The following is an 11364-nucleotide window of genomic DNA, read 5'->3' on the forward strand; positions in this document are numbered from 1 at the left end:
TGAACTGTGTGGTGTGAAAAATTGACGCTCCTTTTATACCCCCTAGAGCTGCGTGACATTCACCTCCAGGCAGCTCTGGACATGACATATTCAAGGTCTTACGAAGAAATTTTTCTCAACAATATTAGGACGAAATACATGGTTGATTTGGAAGATTTTAAGCCTGTACAAGGACCATTAAGTCTGGATTTCATCTGTAATCAATTAATTAGACAGGAAGCAATCAGTGTACTGTATATATCCATTTCCAAACATGACGCCAGTTCTTCTTAATATTTTTTAGGTAAAACATAACGGAAGAAAATTTTTATACTAGTTGTATGCTATATAAGCTATATAAATTTGCAGTGTCATATATACATGTCCTTTTAATGCATATTTAAAATACGTTCTGCTGCTTCTCAGCATAAAGTCTGCTTGGCACTTAATTTCTTACTAAATAACCATGACCAGCTCAGACTCCAAAATCAATATAACAGTTCTATTTTTATATATTGTCTTGTTCTTTAACAATGAGAATATAAGACAGCTGTTTATTCTTGTAAGTGAATTTACGAACTTATGAACATGCGTCTTAAATGTAAGTAGTTTCTGGTTTCTGTTTGTTTTGATTTTTTTGCGCACTCTCTTTGCCATTTCTTTTATTTTTTTGTGGTTCATAGACACTCAAGCAGTATTTGGAAACATTATTTAAGACGACGCTTAGCCTGCACAGCATGCTAAGCCTGATAGAATGTACCTGTTGTTAATATATACCAACAGTCAGGTATGTATACACTAGTCAAGCAAATACTGAATAGAGGGGAACCGCAGACGGCCTACATGTCCACCTTAGTTAAAATTGATATGTAACAACATATAGAGAAGTGCCGTGGCATTGGGTGTTAGTGGTAACAGCAGTGGTATTAGTGCGCTTAGTAGTGCATGGTTCACGACGGCATCTTTTGTTGAACCAGTGTATTGCTATTGACCAGTCGAGAGTTTCCTCGACCGACTGTACTGCTCCTCTATATTCACTGTACTTTTATATTATCACCTAATTCTATCACCTAATTGCTATATGTTGTACTACAACCAGGCACATTCTATCAGTTGAAGATTAAGACACACGTGCAACAGTTGGTCATCTTTATTAATGAAACGTTTCGCCTACACAGTGGGCTTCCTCAGTCAAATATAAAAGGACCAGAAGAAATGAAATGAAGATGATGCAACCAGTCCATCAGCCTTGAGATGGTCAGTCCCTCAGCCTGGAGAAGAGTTTAGCTCCATGGTCTGGAACGGTATGAAGATGAAGCAGGAGGGAGATCTCGACGACGTTGTAAGGGACGGGATCCACTAGTGGAAGTAAGAAGGCAGGTCCATCTGGAATCCAATTTTCCTCACTCATAACTAGTAGATAAGCGATGAAGAATGGAAGATGACCTCTGTACCAAGATACAGTTGTGCTGCAGCGTCTGACAGTATTATTTCATTTCTATTGGTCCCTTTGTATTTGACTGAAGAAGCCTACTATGTAGGCGTAGAGTTTCATCAGTAAAAATACCCAACTGTTGCACACGTGTCTGAATCTTCAGCATGTCGGTATTTATACCATTTTCAACAGCACATTCTATCAGTCTTGAAAAAGCCTACTGGGCAGTCGAAACGTTGTCTTAAATTAAGCTTCTAACTACTACTTGCATTTTAATTATCAACAAAAAAGAGGAAGATGGCAAAGAGAGTCCACAGAAAATAATCAGACAGAAGCCAAAATCTACTGACAGTTGTGATACTTGTTCATAAGCTCGTAAATTCATACACACAAGAATAAACAACTGGTCATACATGCACGTTGTTCAGGAACAAAAAAATATGACCAAAAAAATCAGAACCTCTGTTACACGGATTGCGAGATATAAGCTGGTTATACCTATGCAATAAAAAATTATGTACCAAGTTAATTTTATGCTGAGAAGCAGATCACATTGGAAGTATGTATTAAAAGTACACATTTGTATTACACTGCAAAATTTATATAGCTAAGAAGGCATAAAACTTGTATAAAATTTTCCTTCCATTATGTTTTATTCAAAAATATAATTTATTTCCAATAAACTGGAGTCATATTCGGAAATGGATATATACAGTTCGCAGACAGTTTTCTATGAGTGTACAAGGAAATCTTATTTTAAAACATTTCTTACAGATTAAAGTATTTCTAATTGGTTGTGTTTACTGGATATACAGACTTAATGGACTTCGTACAGTCGATCGGCTTAAAATCTTTCAGAAAAGTCATGCATATCGTCCTAATGCTGTCGAGAAGGATTTCTTCATAAGACCTTCATACGTCATGCCCAGTGCAGCCTGAAGGCGAGCGTCTCGCAGCTCCAGGGGGGTATAAAGGAATGTCATTTTTCCTCACAGTACAGTTCACGCTGAAGCTGACCAGCATGAAGGTCTTGGTAAGTCTTACACTAGTTTTTTTTATTTTTATTTCTCCTCGTGACTCTGTTATTTTCAAGCATTGTCACATGTGTAAATTATACTAAAAAAGAATATTTTCCCATACAGGCAGCAGCAGCAGCCCTTGTCATCCTTGCAGCCACTGGTAGTGCTGAACCTCTTCCGGAAGCTGACCCAGGTTTCCGGGGCAACTTTGGAGGTCATGGTGGAGGATTCAACAGAAGACTTGGTGGCTACCGTGGCAAGAGAAGTGCTGTGGCAGAGGCTCTGGCTGATGCAGATCCTGAGCCTGGCTTTAGGCGTTATGGTGGGATTGGCGGATTAGGTGGGGGCTTTAGAAGATTCACAGGCGTTGGCCGCGTTCACCACTATGGAAAGAGGAGTGCTGAGGCAGATCCTGTGCCTGGATTTAGGCATTATGGTGGGATTGGTGGTAGCTTTGGAGGAATCGGTGGTGTTAGCCGCGTTCACCACTATGGAAAAAGGAGTGCTGAGGCAGATCCTGAGCCTGGATTTAGGCATTATGGTGGGATTGGTGGTGGCTTTGTAGGATTCAGTTGTGCTGGCCGTGTTCACCACTATGGAAAAAGGAGTGCTGAGGCAGATCCTGACCCTGGATTTAGGCATTATGGAGGGATTGGTGGTGGCTTTGGAGGATTCAGTGGTGCTGGCCGTGTTCACCACTATGGAAAGAGGAATGCTGAGGCAGATCCTGAGCCTGGATTTAGGCATTATGGAGGGATTAGTGGATTAAGTGGTGGCTTTGGAAGATTCACAGGCGTTGGCCGCCTTCACCACTATGGAAAGAGGAGTGCTGAGGCAGATCCTGAGCCTGGATACAGGCGTTATGGTGGGATCGGAGGAATAGGTGGTGGCTTTGGAGGATTTGGTCGTAGCTTCGGTGGATATGGACGATAATTTTTTATTTTTTTGTCTCAGTATAAAGCACATAATAAAGCACATTTTCACAATAATTTATTTCAATGTTCCTTTAAGATACCAACAATGCACATAAGAAACATTCATTTTAATCTGTGATCTCTTTATAATTCTGTATAAAATTGTCTTCATGGCTCTGTCTCAGACCAGGACAAATACAGTAGAAATGGATAATTACAAGAATAAAAACTATGGGATAGACTTCCTGAAGAGAGGTTCACTGACCAATTTAAAAATGGTATGTAATACCACTTTTGAATTGGTATATAATACCAAGTAAGTCACATTTGATAAGTCCATCAATCCTGATGAAGTAGTTTGAGGAGGTTAGTCACCTCAGCCTATAGCATTGTTCCAGGCTATGAAGGTGAGAATATCTCCAGGCTGAGGACTGTGGAAAAATCAAGCATTAATATGCCATTTTCTCACCAAATTCAGACGTGGGAGGATTGTATCATGACAATCGTGGGTAGGCCATATCATGATATATATATGTCTACATCTGACATTATCACATTCTTCTACCAACTATAAATTATGAGACTACTTTAATGATGAAACCTGACAATGAAATCATGGGAAGGTAAGATGGCAAGTAACAGAATGTCCCTTAGAGCTGGAGTTTTTATAACAAGCCTAGTTAAAGAGGGCGACTTAACCTATTCTAGCCTAGTACAGTGCAGCACACTAACATTCGCTAATTACATTACACCGTGAATAAGACCACCCTTCACTGACACATAACGTAACAACTCGGCGCTGTCTCTCGTCTGCTAAGCCGGGAGTAGATCGTTGACTCAAGACGTATCTCGTGGTGTTCATAACTGAAGTTAACCTGCAGACCCCACACTTCACGACTGTAAGTGCTTGTTGACGGTGCTATTCAATGTAAATTTTTATGTATGTTATTGAGCACTGCCCACGTATGAAAGACCTTCCACTGGCCTTCAGTTCACCAGAGATACAACTATACCGGCATGCACTACCCTGTGTGGAATCGGAAGTAAGCAATCCAGTTATCTGGGAATGGGATGGCAGGTTTCTTGGACTGGATTCAATTAATTACTTCACTTGATAATTAACTGATCAGTCATACACCCACATTCATCCTCTATTCTACACATGGACTGACCAGCTCAAAACTGCTTCAAAGCTTGTTGGACTGATAGTATCTTAACCTCTCTACTGCTTCTTCTGTCTCCATATTTGTCACCTCTGCATTCGACTGAAGAAATCTACTGTGTAAGCAAAACATTTCATAATAAAAGTACCTAACACTTTCATATGTCTTACATACATTTACTGATGCCAGCAAGAGGCTCCTTATCCAAAGAATGGAGCTACTCTCTACTTCTGTAAATTAAACTTATACAACACACATTCCCTTGACTAAACTCCATTGGATTTAAAGTTTGTCATTGAATATATATTTTTATATCTTAATTAAGTGATCAACTGCAGTCGACTTAATCTATACTCTAATCACATACAATACTACTCACTTATTATCAAGTCTGTATACTATGTCTAATTGCAAAACGTGTTTTCTATGTCCTTTATAAATAAGCATTTATTGAACTTGATTCTATTGCTTTGAGTTTTGCTTTGACATGATGTTTTCAGTATAAAATTTATATCCTCTTCTTTATATTATTTTTTCCTTTACTGTCTGTGTCTTTATCACTTAAAATGTGTCAGTATTCCCATTGTATTCAGCATTATAATTTCTCTTCTTTTTATTGCAAGTGATCGACGAAGTCGTAAAGTGACAGAAACATTTATTGGATGAAGCATTAGCTTTACAAAAAGAAAAATAAATTAACAAAAGCTAAAGAAAAAATCGTTAAATTCATTAAAGGATTGTTAGTGCAAGGCTTTCACTAACAGCACTTTTTTCTCCCAAGTTAAACATCCATTAAGCTAATCTACTGACAAAAATATCTCTCCGTCTTCTAACATTTATAAAGTGTTCTGGTGTTGAATCGGACCTCGCTCACAACATTACCAACAACTTGAATCTTAATTCATAGATTGGACAGAATTCGAACCAGGCCCAACACTAGCATGCCAGTGATATAATCACTACCTTGTTGACCTTTCATGTGTATAGAATAACACCTGGATGGAGATGTATCGTATTAGGTAAGCATGGTACAGTGGTTGGAATACTGACCCGTTGGTTTTAGGACTGACTTGCAATAGGTTCGAACTCTTCCCGTTCTCTGGGTTGTTTAGAATTGTGTTAATACGATTTTGCGAGTCATTGATAACTGCTTTGAAAGAATTTCAACTCGATCTTGCCACGGTCATTTTAGTGTGAGATTCATATTACCTCTTCTATATATGGTCACAATGGAGCCCATGCTAACCTTCTTAATGTATAAAAATACGCCTTGTTGGGCGAATATTATTAGGCTAGCATGTTGCAATGATTAGAGACCTGGCTTGCTATTTCTAAGACTGGTTTGCTATGGGTTCGAATCCCCATTCTTTGATTTATATACATTCGTGTTATTACGATTTACCGAGTCGTGAATCTTTACCATTGTTTTGTTGCAGTTGATCCTTGTCGTTCTTAGTAGAATTAACCTGAATTAACCTGACCTTGATTTTCGTAATTCTCCTGATCTCTTTTCTTAATTTTTATTCACCTAAGCTGTTTTCTGAATTGTTTTCGCTTGACTCGTCTTCTGGCTTTTCACTTCTCAAACTGACCTGTCTTCTTGTTTTCTACCAATGTTTTCTCTCAGCTATAACTTGGTAAAGGTTCAGGTAAGACCAGACCGTCGTCTGAAGGTTCCTCTTCCGTGTTTCTAGTTGTGAATTGTTCCAGCTAAGGTAATGTAACATATTCTGTATCTTTTTTTTTTTACTTTTCTTAAAACGCATTTTGCCTACTATTAAATAAATGAGTATTACTCATTTAAATGTCTTAGTTTGTTATTTACATTCATCACTCAAAACTTTCCTACTACACCAACAACAGTGGCTTTCACATTATCACTATGATTTCCTCAACGCTGAAAAAAATTATTCTCTCACAAGGCTCAAAATTCCCCTGTACAGTATTTGTTTTTCTCCTCTACACTCATCTTGCTTCCACACTCAAAAAATAATGACTATTAACTACATGTCACATTATTCATTTATTCAGAACAGCTAAGTCCATTAAATTAATCAAGTTTTCCTTTCCTTTATCTTTATAATTATTCAGCTAACATTATAGCAACGCTTTCTTTAGCTCTTAATTCAATCTAATCTCAATCCAACCTTCCCACTCTTTATATTGTCTTCACTCACTGCTATAACATCTGTCCACTTTGCGCTAAAAACGTTAACAGTTATTTTTTTTTTTTTATTATCACACCGGCCGATTCCCACCAAGGCAGGGTGGCCCGAAAAAGAAAAACTTTCACCATCATTCACTCCATCACTGTCTTGCCAGAAGGGTGCTTTACACTACAGTTTTTAAACTGCAACATTAACACCCCTCCTTCAGAGTGCAGGCACTGTACTTCCCATCTCCAGGACTCAAGTCCGGCCTGCCGGTTTCCCTGAATCCCTTCATAAATGTTACTTTGCTCACACTCCAACAGCACGTCAAGTATTAAAAACCATTTGTCTCCATTCACTCCTATCAAACACGCTCACGCATGCCTGCTGGAAGTCCAAGCCCCTCGCACACAAAACCTCCTTTACCCCCTCCCTCCAACCCTTCCTAGGCCGACCCCTACCCCGCCTTCCTTCCACTACAGACTGATACACTCTTGAAGTCATTCTGTTTCGCTCCATTCTCTCTACATGTCCGAACCACCTCAACAACCCTTCCTCAGCCCTCTGGACAACAGTTTTGGTAATCCCGCACCTCCTCCTAAATTCCAAACTACGAATTCTCTGCATTATATTCACACCACACATTGCCCTCAGACATGACATCTCCACTGCCTCCAGCCTTCTCCTCGCTGCAACATTCATCACCCACGCTTCACACCCATATAAGAGCGTTGGTAAAACTATACTCTCATACATTCCCCTCTTTGCCTCCAAGGACAAAGTTCTTTGTCTCCACAGACTCCTAAGTGCACCACTCACTGTTTTTCCCTCATCAATTCTATGATTCACCTCATCTTTCATAGACCCATCCGCTGACACGTCCACTCCCAAATATCTGAATACGTTCACCTCCTCCATACTCTCTCCCTCCAATCTGATATTCAATCTTTCATCACCTAATCTTTTTGTTATCCTCATAACCTTACTCTTTCCTGTATTCACCTTTAATTTTCTTCTTTTGCACACCCTACCAAATTCATCCACCAATCTCTGCAACTTCTCTTCAGAATCTCCCAAGAGCACAGTGTCATCAGCAAAGAGCAGCTGTGACAACTCCCACTTTGTGTGTGATTCTTTATCTTTTAACTCCACGCCTCTTGCCAAGACCCTCGCATTTACTTCTCTTACAACCCCATCTATAAATATATTAAACAACCACGGTGACATCACACATCCTTGTCTAAGGCCTACTTTTACTGGGAAAAAATTTCCCTCTTTCCTACATACTCTAACTTGAGCCTCACTATCCTCGTAAAAACTCTTCACTGCTTTCAGTAACCTACCTCCTACACCATACACTTGCAACATCTGCCACATTGCCCCCCTATCCACCCTGTCATACGCCTTTTCCAAATCCATAAATGCCACAAAGACCTCTTTAGCCTTATCTAAATACTGTTCACTTATATGTTTCACTGTAAACACCTGGTCCACACATCCCCTACCTTTCCTAAAGCCTCCTTGTTCATCTGCTATCCTATTCTCCGTCTTACTCTTAATTCTTTCAATAATAACTCTACCATACACTTTACCAGGTATACTCAACAGACTTATCCCCCTATAATTTTTGCACTCTCTTTTGTCCCCTTTGCCTTTATACAAAGGAACTATGCATGCTCTCTGCCAATCCCTAGGTACCTTACCCTCTTCCATACATTTATTAAATAATTGCACCAATCACTCCAAAACTGTATCCCCACCTGCTTTTAACATTTCTATCTTTATCCCATCAACCCCGGCTGCCTTACCCCCTTTCATTTTACTTACTGCCTCACGAACTTCCCCCACACTCACAACTGGCTCTTCCTCACTCCTACAAGATGTTATTCCTCCTTGCTCTATACACGAAATCACAGCTTCCCTATCTTCATCAACATTTAACAATTCCTCAAAATATTCCCTCCATCTCCCCAATACCTCTAACTCTCCATTTAATAACTCTCCTCTCCTATTTTTAACTGACAAATCCATTTGTTCTCTAGGCTTCCTTAACTTGTTAATCTCACTCCAAAACTTTTTCTTATTTTCAACAAAATTTGTTGATAACATCTCACCCACTCTCTCATTTGCTCTCTTTTTACATTGCTTCACCACTCTCTTAACCTCTCTCTTTTTCTCCATATACTCTTCCCTCCTTGCATCACTTCTACTTTGTAAAAACTTCTCATATCCTAACTTTTTCTACCTTACTACTCTCTTTACATCATCATTCCACCAATCGCTCCTCTTCCCTCCCGCACCCACTTTCGTGTAACCACAAACTTCTGCTGAACACTCTAACACTACATTTTTAAACCTACCCCATACCTCTTCGACCCCATTGCCTATGCTCTCATTAGCCCATCTATCCTCCAATAGCTGTTTAGATCTTACCCTAACTGCCTCCTCTTTTAGTTTATAAACCTTCACCTCTCTCTTCCCTGATGCTTCTATTCTCCTTGTATCCCATCTACCTTTTACTCTCAGTGTAGCTACAACTAGAAAGTGATCTGATATATCTGTGGCCCCTCTATAAACATGTACATCCTGAAGTCTACTCAACAGTCTTTTATCTACCAATACATAATTCAACAAACTACTGTCATTTCACCTTACATCATATCTTACCTGCAGGTTACCTGGAGGTTATTCCGGGGATCAACGCCCCCGCGGCCCGGTCCATGACCAGGCCTCCCGATGGATCAGGGCCTGATCAACTAGGCTGTTACTGCTGGCCGCACGCAGTCCAACGTACGAGCCACAGCCCGGCTGATCCGGCACTGACTTTAGGTATCTGTCCAGCTCTCTCTTGAAGGCGGCCAGGGGTTTATTGGCAATTCCCCTAATGCTTGATGGGAGGCTGTTGAACAGTTTTGGGCCCCGGACACTTATGGTGTTTTCTCTTAGTGTACCAATGGCGCCCCTACTTTTTATTGGGGGCATTTTGCATCGCCTGCCCAGTCTTTTACTTTCGTAGGGAGTGATTTCTGTGTGCAGATTTGGGACCATTCCTTCCAAGATTTTCCAAGTGTAGATTATGATATATCTCTCCCTCCTGCGTTCCAACGAGTACAAGTCAAGTGCTTCCAAGCGTTCCCAGTAGTTAAGGTGCTTGACAGAACTTATACGTGCAGTAAAGGATCTCTGTACACTCTCTAGATCTGCGATTTCACCTGCTTTGAATGGAGATGTTAATGTACAGTAGTATTCCAGCCTAGAGAGAACAAGTGATTTGAAAAGGATCATCATGGGCTTGGCATCTCTCGTTTTGAAAGTTCTCATTATCCATCCTATCATTTTCTTTGCACGTGCGATCTTGGCACTGTTGTGATCCTTGAAAGTGAGATCCTCAGACATTACTACTCCCAGGTCCCTTACTTATTTTTCCGCTCTATTGTATGGCCAGAGTCAGTAGTATACTCTGTTCTAGTTATTATCTCCTCCAGTTTTCCATAACGGAGTAGTTGGAATTTGTCCTCATTGAGCATCATATTGTTTACCGTTGCCCACTGGAAAACTTTGTTTATATCTTCTTGGAGGTTAACCGCGTCCTCAGCAGATGACAGCCTCATGCAGATCCTAGTATCATCCGCAAAGGATGATACGGTGCTGTGGTGTATATCTCTGTTTATGTCTGATATGAGGATAAGGAATAAGATGGGGGCGAGTACTGTGCCTTGTGGAACAGAGCTCTTCACTATGGCAGCCTCCGATTTAACTCTGTTGACCACTACTCTTTGTGTTCGATTTGTTAGGAAGTTGAAGATCCATCTCCCCACTTTCCCAGTTATTCCTTTAGCACGTATTTTATGGGCTATTACGCCATGATCGCATTTGTCAAATGCTTTTGTAAAGTCTGTGTATATTACATCTGCATTCTGATTATCTTCCAGTGCATCCAAGGCCATGTCATGGTGATCCAGTAGTTGTGAGAGGCAGGAGCGACCTGCCCTGAACCCATGTTGCCCTGGATTGTGCAGATTTTGGGAATCCAGGTGATTTGCAATCCTGCTTCTTAGCACTCTTTCAAAGATTTTTATGATGTGGGACGTCAGAGCTATTGGTCTATAGTTCTTAGCTAATGCTTTGCTGCCACCTTTATGGAGTGGGGCTATATCCGTTGTTTTAAGTGACTGTGGAATTTCACCCATGTCCAAGGTCCTCCTCCATAGTGTACTTAGGGCACACGAGAGGGGTTTCTTGCAGTTCTTAATGAAAACAGAGTTCCACGAGTCTGGGCCCGGGGCTGAGTGCATAGGCATGTTGTCAATGGCTTTTTCGAAATCTATCGGAGTTAGGGTAATGTCGGAAATCTGGCATACATTTATGGAGTTTTGAGGCTCATTCATGTATACTTATTTATCCTCTTTTTCTTAAAATATGTATTACCTATAACTAACCCCTTTCTGTACAAAGTTCAATCAAAGGGATCCCATTATCATTTACACCTGGCACCCCAAACTTACCTACGACACCCTCTCTAAAAGTTTCTCCTACTTTAGCATTCACGTCCCCTACCACAATTACTCTCTCACTTGGTTCAAAGGCTCCTATACATTCACTTAACATCTTTCAAAATCTCTCTCTCTCCTCTACATTCCTCTCTTCTCCAGGTGCATACACGCTTATTATGACCCACTTTTCGCATCCAACCTTTACTTTAAT

At 40.3% G+C, this 11364-nt stretch overlaps 1 protein-coding gene across 1 annotated transcript; it reads left to right on the forward strand.

Annotated features, from left to right (window-relative positions):
• The first annotated feature begins 2305 nt into the window (after positions 1-2305).
• On the forward strand, positions 2306-3422 carry LOC128702638 (uncharacterized). The gene is made up of 2 exons (XM_053796974.2): positions 2306-2447; positions 2557-3422. Exons 1-2 carry the CDS (start codon positions 2391-2393, stop codon positions 3364-3366), a joined length of 867 nt encoding a protein of 288 aa, XP_053652949.2. The 5' UTR covers positions 2306-2390; the 3' UTR covers positions 3367-3422.
• Positions 3423-11364: the final 7942 nt, after the last annotated feature.

This window comes from Cherax quadricarinatus, chromosome 79 (genome assembly GCF_038502225.1).
Source record: "Cherax quadricarinatus isolate ZL_2023a chromosome 79, ASM3850222v1, whole genome shotgun sequence".
Lineage (NCBI taxonomy): Eukaryota > Metazoa > Arthropoda > Malacostraca > Decapoda > Parastacidae > Cherax > Cherax quadricarinatus.